This window comes from Aphelocoma coerulescens, chromosome 6 (genome assembly GCF_041296385.1).
Source record: "Aphelocoma coerulescens isolate FSJ_1873_10779 chromosome 6, UR_Acoe_1.0, whole genome shotgun sequence".
In the NCBI taxonomy this organism is placed as follows: domain Eukaryota; kingdom Metazoa; phylum Chordata; class Aves; order Passeriformes; family Corvidae; genus Aphelocoma; species Aphelocoma coerulescens.
The window spans coordinates 17,348,750-17,363,583 of record NC_091020.1 but is presented as its reverse complement, the minus strand read 5'-3'; the positions used below and the strand labels follow the sequence as shown (position 1 = coordinate 17,363,583).

Below are 14,834 nucleotides of genomic sequence, written 5' to 3'. Positions count from 1 at the left end.
ACCATGAGCATCCCCCCTCTGCAGGGATGCTGGCCATAGGACAGTACCCAGCTTGCCAACCTCTCTCTCTGCTGCACTGTGCTCCCCAGAAATCCCGCTATGGCACCTATGCCATGCTGCTGCGGGCCAAGCTGAAGGCTGGCTCTGAGGACCTGGCAGCATTTGAGTCCAGCCTCTTGGACACAGCGGGTGGGGAGGATGATGGCCTGAAAAAGTCCCGCTCCAGCCCCTCGCTCAACGCAGAGCCCTCCAGCACAACCAAGGTGAAGCGCAACATCTCAGAGCGCGCTGGCCGCCAGCCCCCCGGCCACCCCCAGAAGTCGTAAGTGAGGGGCCTCAGCTGCCTGCACTGCAGCTCTGTTCCTGTCCCCCCAGCACGGGGGTGGAGGCCGTGTGCCTGCTGAGACCCTGCATGTGTCCGTCTGTCTGCGGCACGAGCTGGAGGGGGTGGCAGCCCTTCTGCAGCCGTCAGCACCAGCCATGCAGAGCCATGGCCCCTCCACTGGAGACAGTGGCAGAGCAGGATGGTCCCCAGTCCTTGCCTGCAGGAGCTGCCTGGCCCTATCAGACTTGTTCCTGCCCCTCCTTGTCCTGCACTTGGCTGCAGGACCTACTCTTGCTGCCCCAGGGAGAGGGAGCAACTGAAACCTACCTGCTGGGCTCAATTCTTCAATGGTTTTAAAAAAAAAAAAAACCAAACAAAAGACGCAGCAAAAAATAGCCAGCGGCTGCTTGTCCAGCTCCATCGTGCCATGGGGGTAGATGGGAGGGGAACAGCCCTAGACTGTCCCCTCTCCTGGGGCTGGTGGTCAGGGAAACTGGGGAAACAGCACCTGGTCCCCTCCCTGCCACCTCAATCACCTGTGCACCCTCCTCGCTTTCTTACAACTTTTGAACAGTTTTTGTGATACAGTTTTGCACTTTTTAGTACCAGATCGAGCTGACCACTAGGGAGGTTTTTTTGGGGGCTACTTTTGATGCTTTTTGGGAACTGTTTAAAAAAACAGAAAACCACAAACCCAGCCATATCTTGTAAGCACTGCACTCTGGGGGAAAGATTTTTAAAAGGACTTGGGAGATCCAGCTCCCCACACCCCCACCCTGCAGTAAGCTGAGTGTGGGCTACTGTGTGTACTGCTGCTGCCTGCTCCCCAGCTCCACTTCAGCACCAGCAACCCTTCGGGGAGACAGCCCTGTGGCTGCCAGCACCAAGGAGGCAGCCTTGGGATGGCAACACCCATTGCTGCACGTGTGGCTGCATGGGAGGCTGATGCACTGGTGCTTCATGACCCCCATTTTCCACCCCCACGGCTGGCAGCCTGGACTGGCCCTGTTTGCAGCACCTGGTACCCAGTGGGCAGCAGTGTGTAAGTACTCCCCATAAGGCGGTGAGCCCTGGAGCCAGGGCTGGTATGGGGCTCCCCCTGCCCTATGGCTCCAGTACAGGCTGGAGCCAGCTTTTCTTTCCACACCTTTTACAACCATCCATGCCTGGGGCCGTGGAAGCTGCCAGCAAAGCCTGGTCTGCAGTGCTGCAGTCCTCTTGCTGCAGCAGCAGTGGTGCAGCCCCTTCCTCAGCCACAGGCGCCCTCCTTGCCAAGGTGAGGGACAGGCTGGGGCAGCCCCCACCACTCCAGAGTGGGCTGACAGATGCTTGTCCAGAGCAAGGGGCAAGTGATGGAGCATGGCTGCAGGATTGTCCAGAAAGGGATCTGGGCACAGTGAAGGGCTGTGACCAGGGGCTGGCACACACGCAGTTCTCAGCCGCCTGGGACCTGGCTGGTTTCAGCACTGACTTTGCGAATGTGTCAAAACTTTTTATTCTGCTCTTTTGAGTCTATTGCAAAAAAAAAAAAAAAAAAAAAAAAAATCCACCCTTGCCCCAGGTGGCTTGGGGGGTGGAGGGGAAAACAAACCTTTGTACAGCTTCTTCTCTCAGTTACTGAAGTAAAACTCACTCTTCACTTCTTGGGTGCGCTGTGGTTTCTTCCCCATGGTTGGGGACAGCCCCAGCACAGAGAGATGCTGAGGAGGGGCTGGCAGCAGTCTCCTTGTTGCCAGACTTCCAGACCCAGGCAGGGTTCAGGGGGGTTAATGCCCACCAGCTCATGGCTGGGGCTGGAGAGAGGGAGGGCAAAGACTAATAGAACCTGTGTCCTTTTATTCAGAAGAGGGACCATTAAATAAAAGCAGAGACGGGCAGGAGCCAGCTGCATCCCATCCCCCTGAGTCCAGGCAGCCGGACCCCAAGTCCAGAAGGCACTTGTGTGGGCAAGGCAGAGGGCAGTGCAGCTCCCAGTGTGGTCACAGGGGCTGCTGGCTGGCTCCTCAGTGCACCTGTGGCTGCTGGCTGGGGGGCAGCTCACCCCCCGGCTTCAGGGCCAGTGTGGGCGCCTGCTCCTCCTCCACCGACTCACTGCCGTAGGCACTGTCTTCCTTCAGCTCTGCAAAGCAAACCCCGGGTGCTCTTAGCGATGGGGCAACACGGGGGCAGCAGAGACACTCCCTGCCCCCCAGCCCTCACTCTGTACCTGTGCTTTGCAGCTTCTCCAGCGCCTCAGTTTTGTGGAGCATCCTCACGGCGTTGTGGAGCCCCATAGAGTCCAGCGCCTCTAGCAGTCCCCCCAGGCTGCCACCGGCCAGCTGTGGAGAGAGGGCACTGAGCAGGGCTTGTCGCCGGACAGGCAGGGGAGACAGGGGCACCCCAGCCAGGCACTGACCTCGTAACTGCGCAGGAGGCTGACACTGGGCGAGGGGGTGTCCTTGTAGGTCTCCACGAGGCTGCAGAGCCCCAGGCGCTTGGCCAGCTCAATCCAGTCTGACCCACTGCAGTCCTGGTTCAGCAGCTGCTCCAGCCCCTTCAGCGCCTCATTGTCCAGTGACAGGACCTTCCCTGTGTGAGAGAGGTGCCCCCATCACAGGCTGCCCATCCCTGCTGCCAGGAGGGTGTCACCCTGCCCCTGGGTATGGTGCTTTTAAGCAGGGGTGAAAGGAGCTGCTCACCTGGCTGGGGGGCAGTGGGCAGTTCTGCCTCGGGCCCCTGCTGGGAGGCCTGCAGTAGAATCTCCCGCACCTGCAGACAGACATGGATGTCAGCATCCTCCAAAGCACTGCCCAGATCCCCCATCACCTCCTCACACCATGGGTCTCTGCAGGACACGGAGGAGCGCAGGCATCCTCACGGAAGCATTTCCTGGAACTCCACCCCATCCATGCCGTGGCCTGCACAGAAACACTCCCAGCGAGTCTGTCCCGCTGTGCCACACACCTTTTGGCTCCGAGTCAGGTCCAGGGACGTGTGGCAGCGGCGCTGCCTGTGCCCTGCCTGCCAGTGCCCCTGTGTGAGGAGCTTGGGGTTGGTGCTATGCTCTGCAGCTGGGGCTGGCTCCCCCAGATCCATGGCCAGCTCCTGCTCCTCAGGGTCAGTGTCTGTGTCGCTGCTGGCCTCCGATGAGGATAGGCTCATGGGCTCATCATTCTCACACAAAACATCTGCCCCTGTCAGGAAAGGGTGGCATGAGCCTGGCCCAGGGGTCTGACCTTGTGCCTGGCACCACCTAGCACAGGCGGCAGCCAGGGCTATGGGGAGGGAAGGGAAAGGAGGAAGGGCAGTGCCTTACCAGCTTTAAGGAGCAGTTTGGTGAGGGTGGGGGAGCCTAGGCCAGCAGCCAAGTGCAGGGGTGTGTTCCCAGAGAAAGTCCGGCTGTTGACGTCTGCTCCCAGCTAAGAAAGGTGTGAAGCCATGAGGATGGGCTGCCTGGGCACTGCTCCTCCTACACCATCACCCCAAGGCCTCAGAGGAGCCCCCACTTCTGACAGGAGCCTTTAGGAGGCTGCTTGCCATCCCTGTCCCATAGCTACCACTACACCAGTCACCCCATACCTTCTTCACCAGGTGGGTGGCCATGTTCAGGTTCTCCATCTCCACAGCCAGGTGCAGGGGGGTCCTCCCGCTTTGCCTCTCCACTGCATTCACATCTGCTCCTGTCCTGACCAGCAGGTCCAGGCAAGCCAAACTCTTTGCCTTCACAGCCAAATGCACAGGCAGGAGGCCTGCAAGATGGGGATAGGCTCAGCAGCCTTCTGGCCAAGCCCATGATGGTCAAGGGCCAAGCCCTTCTGGCCAGGCCCCAGGACCCACTGGGATCCTGGCCATCGTCCGTGAGCCTCACTCACCATGGAAATTGGGCAGGCGGAGCAGATAAGGGGAAGCCGAGCCCAGGTGAGCCAGCAGTGTCCTCAGCATTTCTTCATCGCCAGCCTGGAGTGCCAGGTGCAGTAGAGAATTGCCATAGCGGTCCAACAAGGTTGGGTCAGCGCGGGCTTGCAGCAGGAGCTGGACCACTTGGGGCTGCTTGGTGATGACTGCCAGATGCAGCGGCGTCTGCGGGACAGCAGCACATCCTCAGCAGCGCTCACAAGAGAAGCCAAGTGCTGCGCCACCATTCTTTCCAGTAGCTGCAACTTGTTCAGATCTGCAGCCTCCCCTCAGCAGGAGCAGCTACAGGAGCCCCCAGGGCTGGAAAACAGGAGTGAGGAACTACTCCCATGTAGAGGAGAACTGGCTGCTCTGAAAAACATGTACCTGTTGCAGGTTATTGGAGATGTTGATGATCTGCTGGCTGGGGATGCTAACAATTACATCGATCAGCTGCTTGATCACAGCTGTCTGTTCATGGATAATAGCGAGGTGCAAAGGCCTGTAGAGAGAGTGGAATGGCCCCTAGCTCAGCTCCATGCTTCTCCACATACTCCCTGCCACCCCCAGAGCCCCCATAATGGCTCTGACAGACAACAAGACCCCCATGCTCTCCCTTCAAACCCCTCGTGTGCTCACGTGTCTCCGTTCTCATCCTGTGATGCGGCCAGGTGTCTCTGGACTGCCAGCAGCATGCGGGGGTCGGCGGTGACCGAGTAGTCGAGCAGGGCATGGGCATTGCGACGGGCTAGTGCCAGCATCCACAGCTGGCACAGCTGGGCTGAGGGCAAAGCAGGATGTCACCTCCAGGAGCAGCAGCCTCGTCCACCCTTCTGCATCCACCAGGTGTGGAGAGCAGCACACAACCCCGAAAGGTCCCAAATCCATGCCTCCTCTCCTGAGCAATGTCCCCCAGCCCTCCCTCAAGCTCAGCCCCTCCTACCGTGCTTTTGCAGCTCCTTGCAGTATGTGCTCTCTTCTTCAGGGGCTTGCCTGTCACTCCCAGGCCCCTCTGCCTCGGGGCCCTTCATCTGCATACCCCCCTGGTAGCTCCCCACTGGGTGGGGGCCGGGTGAGTAGATGCTGTTGTAGGTCAGCCCAGGGGAGTATGGGAAGCTGAGGTTCCCACCTGCAGGGCAAGGCAGAGGATGGGTGAGCAGAAGGGAGCCTCAGCCACCTGAGCGAGGAGGGGGAAGAAGCAGCCCCACTCACCTCCTCCAGAGCCAAAGCCCCCGGCCCCCCCGCCGGCCCCCCCCATGTGCGAGCCACCGCCAAAGTGCTGAGGAAACTGAGGCAGGACTTTCTTGCGCTTCCTCTCCACTTCTTCCTTATCTGTGGGGAGAGAGGGGCAGCAGGGTGAGGGGCAGCCCCAGCAGCAGGGCCCATGCCAGCCTGCCTGGGGGGTGCTCACCTTCCACCACTGGGTAGTAGGTGAACTGCTTGGAGTCACTCACGTCCCCTCCCCGCTTCCGCTTCAGCTGCAGGAAGACGGTGACAGGACGGTCGATCTTGGGCTTGTGGTAGGGGGGTGTGCGGAAGACAATGGCGTACTGTGGGCAGGACATGATGGACATGAGGTCCTGATCATCCTGGAGCTGGGGCTACCTCACCCCACAGGGCATCCATGTGCCTCGGAGCAGAGCAGGACACTCCCCACCTCCCCTGTACCTGCTTGTGCACATCCGTAGGAGAAAAGTCCCCGAAGGCCTGCCAGCCATTCTCGTCATCCTCGTAGAAACGCACCTCAATGTCATCTGGGGAGAGAAGTGGCACTGGCACTGCCTCCTTATCCCAAAAAGGCTCCAGGGACACAGACCCCTGACCATCCAGGGGACCCAAATCTCTCCTGCCACAGCCCCCCCAGAAGGTTTAATCTGGAGAGAATGGCTTTTACCTTTCTGAACTTTATCACACAGCAAGTAGACTTCGTCTCCTCCCCGCACGGAGCCTGCTGTCTTATCCATCCGTGAGATCTTCAGGTTGGAAGCTCCAGGGGACTCTGCAGAGCAAGACGTGTTGGGAGACACTGGGCAGAAGTCCTTACCCCCGCCTGCCCCGTCCCTTTCTCAGACTGGCCCCATGCTCACTGCTGTCATGGATGGGGTCCGAGATGACAGGCTGGAGGGCCAGCGTGAAGTTCCCACTGCTGTCACGGAGGTAGGCGGTGAAGCGCAACCGCACAATGCTCAGGTCCATCACCTTCTTCAGCTCCTTCGCCTCCAGCTCAATCTCACGCAGCTCCACTTCTGCCAGGGTAGGGGGACAAACGTCAGGCTGTGTGGGGGACAGGGCTCCAGGTCCCCTTCCTACCCACCCCAGCCCCATGCTCAGCCCAGCCCCCAGCTGTCAGCCCATGGTGCCGAGGCCCACTGAGTCCCCAGGCTGCCCTCACCCGTCAGCAGATGGTTCCTGTTGCGCATCTTCTGCTGCTTCAGCTTTTCCTTCATGATCTCCATCATATTCTTTTTGGTGACATGGAGCACACCCAGGTTGCTGAACCTGAAGAAGAGGGAACCTGCCAGGAGCTGGGAGCATCAAGGCCAGGAGCAGCAAGCCCAAAGGGGCACATACTCCTGCAGCTAGGAAGGACTTGAGCACACAGCAGTGCCACTCAGGCAGCAGGGATTCAGTGTGTGGGGGGCAGAAGAGGAGTAACCATAGCAGAGAGGAAAGGAGCCCCAGAAACTCTGGGCTCCCAGAGGTGACAAATCTAAAGGGCTATCAAAGACAAGACCAGGAGGACTGAAGGTCAGAGGGATGTACAGGGGACTGAGCTGAGCCAGGGCTGGATATGTAAGAGCAACGGCAGCAGTTGCAGAATAACCCTGTGACTCAGGCTGGCTTCAAAAGTCATCTGCAAAGCTGGGGAGCTGCAACCTCAAGGACAGATGCCCAAAATAAGCTGCATATGTCAAAACCCAGAGACAGGCAAAATGCTCAGAGGACAGAGCTGTAACCATGAACTTATCTAGACACACCCCTTACCTCAGCCAGCAAACACAACCCCAGGGTGCACTAACCCCTATCCTTCTCCCCATCTCATAAGCTGCAGACAGCACCCACATAGGCAAGAGGCCACCCTGTGTCCTCCTTGCACGTACTGAGCTGTCATGTCCTTGGGTCCCACAACCGTGACACAGTTGCCAGCCTCGTTGCACTGCTTGCCCACCAGGCTGTGGGCATGCACACGGGGAGGGTCACTGTGTGTCACCAGGTCTACCTCGATCCGGGCCATCCCTGTGTAGTTACAGATCTGCAGGGAGGAAGGAGATGGGGGTCAGGTACAATAAGCCAGGAGCCTGAAGGACTCTCTACAAATCCCTGTTGTCCCTCCCCATGGCTGCCACCTCTCCTCCCCTCCCTCCAGCACCAGGAGACACACAAGAACTTATATATTTCCTGTCCTTCCTTCAAGGCTCCCTCCTGATGCTCATGCATACTGGCTGAAGACACTGCTCCATCCCCTCCCCATGGCAGCGCTCACCTTGACAGTGGGATAGGTCTTGCGCCCCTTCTCACTGGATGCTCCTGGCAGCCCCCCATGGGAAGGGCCCTCGCAGCCGTATCGAAACCGGAAACCCCGCTGTGGAGGCAAAGAGAGGTCAGCTAAGGGTGGTCAAAGCCTGATGCCATGACAGCAGGAGGTGACAGTTACACCTGTGTTTACCTGGGTGACATCCTTACCTGCTTTGGCTGCTCAATAATGACAAGGTAGGGACCTTCCACTGGAAGACAGAAAGGAGAGGTACCAATGAGAAACATGGGATAACCAAAGTGCATGTTCTCAGGGAGGATGCTGAAGATACAGGGACAGCACTGAAGGTGATGTGAACCCTGTCCGTCCCATGGGGGTTCTCAGAGCCCCCAACCCCTGTGCTGTCACAGCCCAGCTGGGAACAGCAGTCAGAGCAGCAGGAAGAGGAGGGGAGGGCCAGAGGATGCTCTGTCACTTGGGGAGCAGGGATGCTCAGGAGGTCACAGCCCAACCTGGCAGTCCCTGGTAGACTGAGCAGAAGAGCCAGATGGAACAAGCCCCATCCTGGTGGCACAGAGCAGGGATTCCCAGCCAACCCACAGTGGGGCCAGTAAGGACAAAGCCTGTGGTGCTTCTGGGAACTAAGAGGTGTGAGTCAACCTGCCGGGAAACTCCACTGCAGCTGGGGACCCCTGGAAGGGCACTGCCAGAGGGGCCCTTACCCGTCTCCATCAGGGGCTCCTTCTGCTCCATCATGTGGGAGCCAAAACTGAAGTCATCGTAGTCAATCCCATCCAGGCACTAGGTGATGGGAGGGAAGATGAGTGTGAGAGTGTGTTGGGGCTGGAATCCCCAACTATCCTGAGGGGGTGATGGCAGTCTGGCACGGACCCCCATCGGGGCAGGCACAGATCCCCTGTCCCTCCCTGGGAAGAGAGGTGGGCAGGTGCAGACCCCTCAGTGCCCACCCTGGAGGCTGACACAGACCCTTCCACCTCCCACCCCGGAAGCAGGCACAGACCCCCACCTCCCACCCCACCGTGGGGTCGGACACTGCTCCCTGCCCAGCTCCGGGGCGGGGACCAGGCAGCGACACCCCCCGGGCCGATCCGATCCGATCCGATCCGATCCGATCCGATCCGATCCGATCCGTACCGCACTCACGGGTTGGAACTGCTCGTCCATGTCGGCGCGGGGCCGGCCGCCGGCCTGCGGGGAGAGGGGGGTTGAGCGGGGCTGCAGGAAGGCACCGCCGCTCCGGAAAGTCCCTAGAAACCCCGCCGAGCCGGGAAATGACGGGCCCGCGCGTCACCGCCCCGCCCCGCCACGGCCGGGGCACGGCCCGAGCCGGCCCGGGGCACCGGACTGGGGACGCGGGGCTGGGGACGCGGGGCTCGGCCCGGCACGGCTCGGAGCGGGGCTCTGCTCGGCCCGGCTGCTCCTGCGCCCGCCGGCGGCCGCCCGGGGTCATGGGGCGGGCTGTCCCCTCCTCGCCTGGGAATTTTGGACTCGGAGCCCCGGGCGGGCTGGAAATCCCGGAGCACTCCCGCTCGCCTCCCCCGGCCGTTCTCGTCCGGGCGCTGCCTGGCAGCTCCGTGGCGCCAGATGTACCGAATTTTCCCTCCGGGAGCAGGGAGGGATTTGCCCCGCACCGTCCCCGGCCGCCTGTCCCGCTACGGGCGCCAGTCCCCGCTGCGCTGCCATCAGCCCTTCCCCAGCAAGACCTGCAGTGCAGCACGGCTGAAACCACCCGCCCGCGCCATAAAGCCCCGCAGCAGCCCCTCGGTCTTCCAGGGTCCCTACCCCACATCATCCCACCTCGCACAGGGATGTCGCCTCCAAGCCCCTGTGGACTCAAACAGGAGTCGCCCCAAAGTGCTGTCCCCAAGCCCACTGGCTCCCCCCTGGCCAGGGGAATCTCTCCAGGACTCTGCAGACCAAAGCAGAGTCTGCAGCCCCTCGCCAGGCACCCAAAGGGGTGCTTTCCCTCTCCCCCATTTCAACTTACACAGCAGCCCCGCCATCCTTCCCGCGGAGGTGGCCTGAGAGAGGCATTCGCTATCCGTGTTCCCATTGCCTCCTTCCCACTGGCTTCAAAGTGGAAGCGGCAGCCCCAGAGCTCCCTGTAGGAGCATCTCCCACCGCCCCAGCACTCAGCACTGAATACTTCCCGCCGACCCCAGCAAGGCACCGCCAGAAGCAGGGGGCCTTCCCTGCCGCCCACAACGCTCACATCCTCCTACTCACCGGGGAGGAAGAGGCTGGTCTCAGAAACCCGTCCAGCCCCAGCATCGCCACAGGGACTACCAGTACCACAGACAGGAGTTCCGCTGGGGTCAAGGTCTGCCTGACCGCAGAAAACCACCGGCGACTTCTAGCAAAGGGGCAGGATCAGGGGAGAGCCTACGGGCACGCTCCACAGTTCTTCTCACTAACCAATGAAAAGAAAAGAAAAAAAAAACGTATCTGACTCCACGGTGCCCTCATACCATGAATTTCTGAATCAGTGGTTGCTACAGGTCCCACTCAGGGGATTTTGAGTGTGTGGGAGAAGAGGGGAAGGAAGGGGATTGTTCAATCCGTGTGTGACTCATATTCTTCAGAAGCTGAACAGAGCCTTTTCAAGGACATTTTTCAGCCACTCAAGTCTTCCAAAGGGGCTGTCCTATGACCCCAAGCCTGAGGTTTTTCCCGCTTAGCCTGCCCCTGAGCCCAAAGATACATCCCAGGCAGCCGTGCAGCCTGGGATGTGGTGTCTGTGGGACCTGCAAGTGCAGAGGAGGGTGCAAGGAAGGTGGAGATCCAGCACTGCAAAATGAGGTGGGGACTTTCCTCCTGCCATTCTGCAAGGGCTTCCGAAGGCCTAGGAACATGGACACAGGCCCCTGCTGGCCTGTGGGAAGCAGCACACACTGCCTGCTGTTGGCATCCCACCGGTCACCCCACCTGGACAGCTTCAGCCTGCCACCAGCAGCCAGCCACCCTATCTGCTGGCACAGATTTTCCAGAGAAGTGAACAAAGAGACAAATGTTCAGTGTGCTGGGAACAGCCACTTTGAACCCTACCTGCTGAGCCTGGTGGGGGAGCCCAGGCCTGAAGCTGCTGGGTAAGAACAGATTGTGCCCCTTGAATAGCACAGCTCCCCCTCTCCAGTGGCATCAGCTTCATCTCCTCTTGAGGGGTTTTCACAGCTCGCTCACTGCTGCCTAGGACACCTCCACTTGTTGCAGCAAACAGCATGACTAGGGAATGTCATGGAGTCGTGCCTGCGTCTCCCCATCGCACACAGCTCTGGTTCTCTCTGGAGGTTGCTGGCCATAGCCCTACACCCTTGTGCAGTGTGTGCTGGAGGAAGCCCACTTTGCTTGCTGAGCAAAGATGGTGTCACCACCTGCTTCTTTATTCCTAGAAAAGCAACCTCAGGCAACCTCAGACCTGCTCTCAAGGTAAATTCCTGCCTCCTGTGCCAAGCAGCATGCCTCTCTGGTCCCCAGGACTTTCTCTTCCCAGGGTTTCCCCCAGGAGTGTAGTACGCGCAGCTTTTATCCCCCCCCCATGTCCCAGAAGGGAACCCATCTCTCCTTCCTTCATCCCTGCATTCCCTGCTCTGTGTTACCCAACACATCTGACCTGGATCATGGGCTTAAACTGCAGACCCTTTTTGCTTGGCTAATTCCTCCCCATCTTCACACATTCCTAGGGTTCAGGAAGGATTCTCTGGGCATTGTTGGGAATGGGGGTAAAGAGCAGCAACCCAGCTGCAAGGCACTGCCCGGAGCAGCACCAGCTCCCTGCCCCGGAGTGCAGCACTGCTAGACAGCACAGCCTCCCTGTGCCAGCCAGACTGCTTCAATTAAGGGGCAGCCTTTGGCAAGCAGTGCGAGTTAAAGCCATTCTTCCATGCCTGCAGCTCCTTGAACGTGACCTAGTAATGCAGGTGCTATTTTCCTTCCTCTCATGACAGTCGGCTGACTTGCAGAGCTGATACCCTGCAGGCAGGAGGGAAACATACATCAGCCTATCTGAAGCAGGAGTGTTTAGTAGCCATGGGAAAGGGTGCTCCAGAAATGAAGGAGGCAGCACAAGTGCACAAGTGCAGCCCTGATCTGAACTGCACTAGCCACTCAGCTGGCTGCTCCTCTAACATACTCTTCCCTTCACATTTTTATTTCCCTGGGGTCTGCTAACACCTGCAAACAACGGCTCTAAATACTTGGCCTTGCTTTCTGCACTAATCCTGTGCTCTGTTCCACCCCTGGAGTCCCAACAGCTACTGGCAAGAGGCTGCTGGGTCTCTCTCATATCGCGTTCACAGTGACTCCTGGAAACCAAGTCCTTGACCAGCAAGTATGGCAGAGAGAAATCCCCTCTCCCTGAAAGCTGTCCAAGCTTTCCCCTCCTGAAAGCCTACCTTTGAGCACTGAAGCCATTTGTATATCTCTGCATAAAATGCCTTTACTCCCATTGTGGCTGTCAAGGTGGTTTTGGCAAACCCCAGCCACCCACTTATCTTCTGGTTTTCTCCTCTAAGGGCCTGTAAATTAGCTCCTTTGCTGTTGTGTTATGAACTATTAATCCAGCTGTATGCCCTCAGAGAACCCCTCCCAGCGTCAGCGCGGCGTTTGGTGTTTCTCACTCTCTCCAGTTTCCACTCTGCCCACAGTGCCACTACCGTGTTGGTGCTCACGGCTCCATTTGGGCTAGAGCTTGCCGAGCCCGCAGGCACGGATCTGTTCCCCTCGGAGTGGGCAGCAAGCCAGCCCTGCCCCAGCGCAGACAGGGCTCAGCATGCAAGAAGGAGAGCTGCAGGATGGGGCAGAACCCACTGGCAACATAGGAAATAAGGAACTTCCCCACCGGCAGGGAAAAGGGTATAAGCGCCAGCGCTGGGACCTACTGTCTCCCCTCCAAGAGAGCAACTGTCTCTCCAGCCTGGATCTTCCCAACATCCCCTACCCCAGCTGGCCCCATGGCCGACCCAGAGGCAACCAGGGACCGGCATGGCTGCTGGAGCGAGAGGGAGCCCAGGACCCTTCCGCTGGGACGGGCAGCCCAGGCACAGGAGCTTTAAACCTCTGCACCGCTCAGCTCCCTTTCCCTGGGAACCGCTCTCCCGCCGGCGCGGATAGCCCTGCCCGCCCTGCCCGGGCGCATCCCCCCGGCACCCCCGAGGAATCCCACCCCGGCCCGGCCGCTTACCTTCATCCCAGCCTCAGGCCGGCCGCCGCGCCCCGGCCGCGGTGCCGGGAAAGTCCCGACCCGGCTCCGCCTCCCGGGGCTTCCCGGGCCCGGCTCCGCCCGGCGGAGACAGCGGGAGGGCGGGCCGGAGCACCCCTGAAGGGACGGGCAACTCCAGACTGCTGCATCCCGGCGACACCGCCTATCCCCCACCTGCCCGGCACTCGGGCCAGGGAACCGAGCCCTGGGCTCCTGGCTGTCCCCCGAGGGGAGGACAGGACCCTTCACCCCATTCCCAAAGGCAGCTGCTACCCCAGCGGGGAAGGACCATGTGCCTCACCCATGGCTGATTTTCACTTTTATTATTGTAAATTCACTGTTGTCTTTATATATACTTTTTAAAAAATATATTAGATACAAAAGTCAGAAATGCTCTTTGAACTACATATACTGGTGGATTTACAGGCCGGTTTGGAAAAGGTGGGCAAATAGGAACGCCCAACTCGATCAATGCGCACAGCAGCAGCAGCAGCAGCAGTAAATGCCCCTCTCCAGGGACAAGGGGATTTTATATATATGTATGTATATATATATATATATTTGTAGATCTATACATACACACACACACACACAGCACTCAGACCCCTTGACACCCCAACCCCCTGCCCAAGGATGCTGCAGCTGAGCGGGATGGGGTCCTGCCAGGCAGGCACCAGCCAAGGCACCCCAGGACGGATTTGGGAGTCCCAGAAGAATGTGGCACACGCTTCCTCTGTTCCTACAGAAGCGCTTTCCCTTTCCATGACTGCACTCCCTGGGACAGCTTCAGCTGGCAGCAGCACAGAGGGGAAGTCCACTGCTCTGCAGGCAGAGTGCCTGCAGGACATCCCCTGTATGATGGTAAATTCAGAGACTCATTTCCCAAACTGGCTGGGAGCACGGGAATGCTGTGACCCAGGAGGTGAAACCTGCCTCAGCAATTCTCAAAGCTGAAAAAACATGGGGAAAGTCATTGACTGAAGGCATGGAAGGCCCTGAGCAGTGAGAGCCCTGGTGCTGGGGGGTCAGCACAGTCCAGCCGGGACTGCTGGTGTCATCCTGCAGCAGAGTGAGACACCACCCCCAACTGGGAAGGCAGACAGGGAGAGAACCCCTGCTGCCATCCTCACTGGGGTTGCAGACAGACTGGCAGCACAGTCACTTCCCAAGGAAGGGAAAAGGCACTTGGGGATTTTGGCTCCTCTGACGGTCACAGTAGCCAGCTGGAAGGCTTGCTCAGCTGAACCTTACCCCTGTGGAGGAGGGAAGAACAGAGATCTCCCCTTCCAGCACACCAGGCTCGTGTGGTGAAGGGAGAGTGAGCCCCCTGTTCCCCCACATCCCTTATAGGAGGAAGCCTCTGTATGATGGCCTTCAGCAGCCCCTGACTCAGACCAGGCTACCCCAGAGGCTCTGGGGCAGATCCTGGCTCTGTTGATAGCACCAGGTTGGCATCCCCACACCCCAGCAGGGACGCCAAACCCTGTGTGCAGGGAGGGGACAGCTCTTGCGGGCACAGCAGCTGCCAGAGGAGCCCTGGACACAGCTCCCGCTGAGAGTGGAGGGCACCGCAGGCCCACGTGCACACACACACATACACACACACAAAAACACACACAAACACACACACACACACACACACACACAAACACACACACAAACACACACATACACACATACACACACAAACACACACACAAACACACACACACACACACATACACACACAAACACACACACAAAAACACAAACACACACACACACAAACACACCAACACAAACACACACACACACACACACCAACACAAACACACATACACACACACACACCAACACAAACATACACACACACAAACACACACAAACACACACACACACACACAAACACACAAACACACACACACAAACACACCAACACAAACACACACACACACACACACCAA

General features: G+C 58.9%; 2 protein-coding genes across 5 annotated transcripts in view; one reads left to right on the top strand and one right to left on the bottom strand.

Moving 5' to 3' along the window:
• PSD (pleckstrin and Sec7 domain containing) overlaps window positions 1–2,049 on the top strand; it is a 34,965-nt gene extending 32,916 nt beyond the window's left edge. For all 3 annotated transcript variants that reach the window (XM_069019482.1, XM_069019484.1, XM_069019483.1), the window contains one exon: window positions 90–2,049. In XM_069019482.1, coding sequence (XP_068875583.1) covers window positions 90–326 — 237 coding nt within the window. In that variant the 3' untranslated portion in view covers window positions 327–2,049. The remainder of the gene's footprint in view (window positions 1–89) is intronic.
• A 95-nt stretch (window positions 2,050–2,144) lies between these two features.
• Window positions 2,145–12,929, bottom strand: NFKB2 (nuclear factor kappa B subunit 2). 2 transcript variants are annotated; one of them, XM_069019488.1, is made up of 24 exons: window positions 12,874–12,929; window positions 9,921–10,104; window positions 8,829–8,882; window positions 8,396–8,474; window positions 7,883–7,923; window positions 7,683–7,781; window positions 7,300–7,451; window positions 6,591–6,697; window positions 6,286–6,444; window positions 6,093–6,197; window positions 5,867–5,952; window positions 5,610–5,748; window positions 5,411–5,530; window positions 5,142–5,327; window positions 4,838–4,979; window positions 4,586–4,700; window positions 4,177–4,384; window positions 3,884–4,053; window positions 3,621–3,723; window positions 3,269–3,498; window positions 3,004–3,073; window positions 2,721–2,893; window positions 2,532–2,643; window positions 2,145–2,444 (listed from the first exon to the last, which is right to left on the bottom strand). In XM_069019488.1, the coding sequence occupies exons 2-24, from the start codon at window positions 9,963–9,965 to the stop codon at window positions 2,329–2,331; spliced, it is 2,811 nt and encodes a 936-aa protein (XP_068875589.1). In that variant the 5' UTR covers window positions 9,966–10,104; window positions 12,874–12,929; the 3' UTR covers window positions 2,145–2,328. The 2 variants fall into 2 exon arrangements, with proteins under 2 accessions (XP_068875589.1, XP_068875590.1); XM_069019489.1 differs by having other exon boundaries at window positions 8,838–8,882.
• Window positions 12,930–14,834: the final 1,905 nt, after the last annotated feature.

What these genes read in the sequence shown, in the direction of transcription:
- NFKB2 (XM_069019488.1), bottom strand. Translation starts at nt 9,965, where the DNA reads ATGCTGGGGCTGGACGGGTTTCTGAGACCAGCCTCTTCCTCCCCG. An exon ending in CAAGGAGCTGCAAAAGCACG is followed by an intron (nt 4,980 to 5,141) that starts GTAGGAGGGGCT and finishes CTTTGCCCTCAG; the next exon opens with CCCAGCTGTGCCAGCTGTGG. An exon ending in GGAGAAGCTGCAAAGCACAG is followed by an intron (nt 2,445 to 2,531) that starts GTACAGAGTGAG and finishes TTTGCTTTGCAG; the next exon opens with AGCTGAAGGAAGACAGTGCC.